This window comes from Phytophthora parasitica, assembly GCF_000247585.1.
Source record: "Phytophthora parasitica INRA-310 unplaced genomic scaffold supercont2.5, whole genome shotgun sequence".
Taxonomy (NCBI): Eukaryota; Oomycota; class Peronosporomycetes; order Peronosporales; family Peronosporaceae; genus Phytophthora; species Phytophthora nicotianae.
In genome coordinates, this window is record NW_008648991.1 from 462,247 (window position 1) to 464,328 (window position 2,082).

Genomic DNA, 2,082 nt, shown 5'->3' on the forward strand with positions numbered 1-2,082 from the left:
AGAAGTTTTTATAATACGCGCTCTTCCGAGATGTGCAACAAGCATACGCCGTCTGTACAGTACACGTCAACACAGGTTATTACAACCATGATTTCTTTAGCACGAACTACCAAAACCCGCTGAGGTACCCTTCAGCAATAACCAAAGCGAGTATCTGTGTTCTTGTACGCTCAGCGACAAGACGCGTCGAAATTTGTTGAACTTGTACGTTGACGTTAGTATTGTCAAACAGACTTCATATAGAACCCAGTACTCTAGTTCTACCAAGTAAATTAAGGTCCGAAAATAGAAGCGTCGAATCAGTTTGAGTGAAGGGTGAAGATGAGTCATATTTACTTGTAAATGACAGTTGATGAGGAAACCAGTAGTGCAGTTGACTGTCTTAGTAACCCTCTACCGAGTTAGGATTCTATCGAGACCAAACAAATAGCTCCCTGTAAGAATTTGAGGTATCAACGAGATGCAATATCACTCGGACCGAAGCCCCTACCATCAGAGTTCGTCAATTGCTATTAGACGATATTGACATCGCTGTACGTACAGGAATCGTTCCGTGTAGCTCCATCCAGACGCCAAAAAGACCCGGAAAGGTTCTGTTGTAGTCCTCATTGTGCATTTCGTTAACATCGTCGAAATCTCTCTCGACTTCCTTCCTCATACACGAGTAAGTATTCAAGAATCTAGTTAAGCCTGCTTCCGTGCTGCACACTTGATCAAGGTGTTGGAGTACAGCATTACTTGATCAGTCATTCAGACGATTGTAGCGCCTGTAGTGCTGCTCTGAGAACGGCCGTACAAACTTCAAGGCCAAGTCGAGTACTGTGGGCGCCGAAAAGAAGAATGAGTGCGTCTATTCTTGTGAGCTTCAGGCGGGAAGGGGAGCCCAACAGGTAAATATGATTCCTTATATAGAGGGAGTCTCTGAAACACTATTTCACGGTTTCTTTTTATTTCCATACAGAATCTAGGTTTATAAGAGACTAGGTTCAAGTCAGTTGGTTTAGTCCAGCAGTTTTTCCTTGTGTCTAGTTTTGAAGTCGAGTGGGACAATGGCAGTTTTTTGTTTTTTGTTTTGCTCGGGTGTCCCTCGAGTGGAGCTCTACTTGGTCTCCACCCCCATTCGCTACACAATCCAGAAGACCTCCTCCAGCCTTTAAAGCTAGAACAATCCGATGGTGCACGTGGTCTCGTGCCGATATCTGCGCATCAGTTGCAGCGAGGACGACCACCCACTCTTTCGATGCTACTACGCCAGGTAGGCGTAACGTTGCGTCCATAATGAGATGCGCACTTTGACACGTGTTGATGACCCAGGAGCAATCGGGAACGCAGCATCAAGGTTCGTAACACTTACGGGCAGCTCGAGTACCTGTACTAGTTCTAACTAAGTGGGATTGATCTCAGCTATTGCGCTGCTTCCCTCACTGCTGTCCGGAGCACGTTCAGCGCTGCTACTGCGGCTCTTCCGTCCACGTATTGGTGACTTTCGATGCTGAAGTATCGGCTGCTAGTCAGAGGAATTTACTGGTCTGCGCTCGCTTCGAACCTTCGCGTGTGATTCCTCCGTGGCCCATGAATCTAATCAATACATCGAGAATTGAGGAAAATGACGTAAACATTGAACACAGACTGCGGCCAGGAGAGGTTGTCTCTCTACCGGAGACTCTACTGTCCACAGACAACCGGAAGGCGACGCAGAGTGTCTGGATACGAGCAGACAGAGAAGGCGAGTCGAAGCAGACTTATAAGGTTTGTTGTCACCATTTTGACAGGATATATCCGTTTACTAACATTTGTGTATTCGCTCTTGACATCGTCCGACTTTCGGTGCGTCGCTCGAATGGGTAGAACGGTGTCCTGTTTGTGCTCAATAAATACCGCTTCCCCAAGTGGCTCTACAGCTACGATAGTAGCGTAACTAGGACTCAGCGAGAGATGACACACCACCTAGTTGTCTATGTTTGTCAGCTCACAGGAACCAGATCACAACTTGGAGAGATTGACGCCGCTGTACTGGCTCGCCATGAATCTCCAGGCTTTTCACTAATTTCTTACCGGCGGTCGGGTAATAATGGCCGTGAC

General features: G+C 47.0%; 1 protein-coding gene across 1 annotated transcript; it reads left to right on the forward strand.

The window, feature by feature from the left end:
* Positions 1 to 1,172: 1,172 nt before the first annotated feature.
* PPTG_04514 (hypothetical protein) lies at positions 1,173 to 2,047 on the forward strand (the record flags this gene model as incomplete). The annotated part of the gene is made up of 5 exons (XM_008896757.1): positions 1,173 to 1,255; positions 1,315 to 1,339; positions 1,405 to 1,749; positions 1,849 to 1,914; positions 1,976 to 2,047. 5 exons carry the CDS (start codon positions 1,173 to 1,175, stop codon positions 2,045 to 2,047), a joined length of 591 nt encoding a protein of 196 aa, XP_008895005.1.
* Between the last annotated feature and the right edge of the window lie 35 nt (positions 2,048 to 2,082).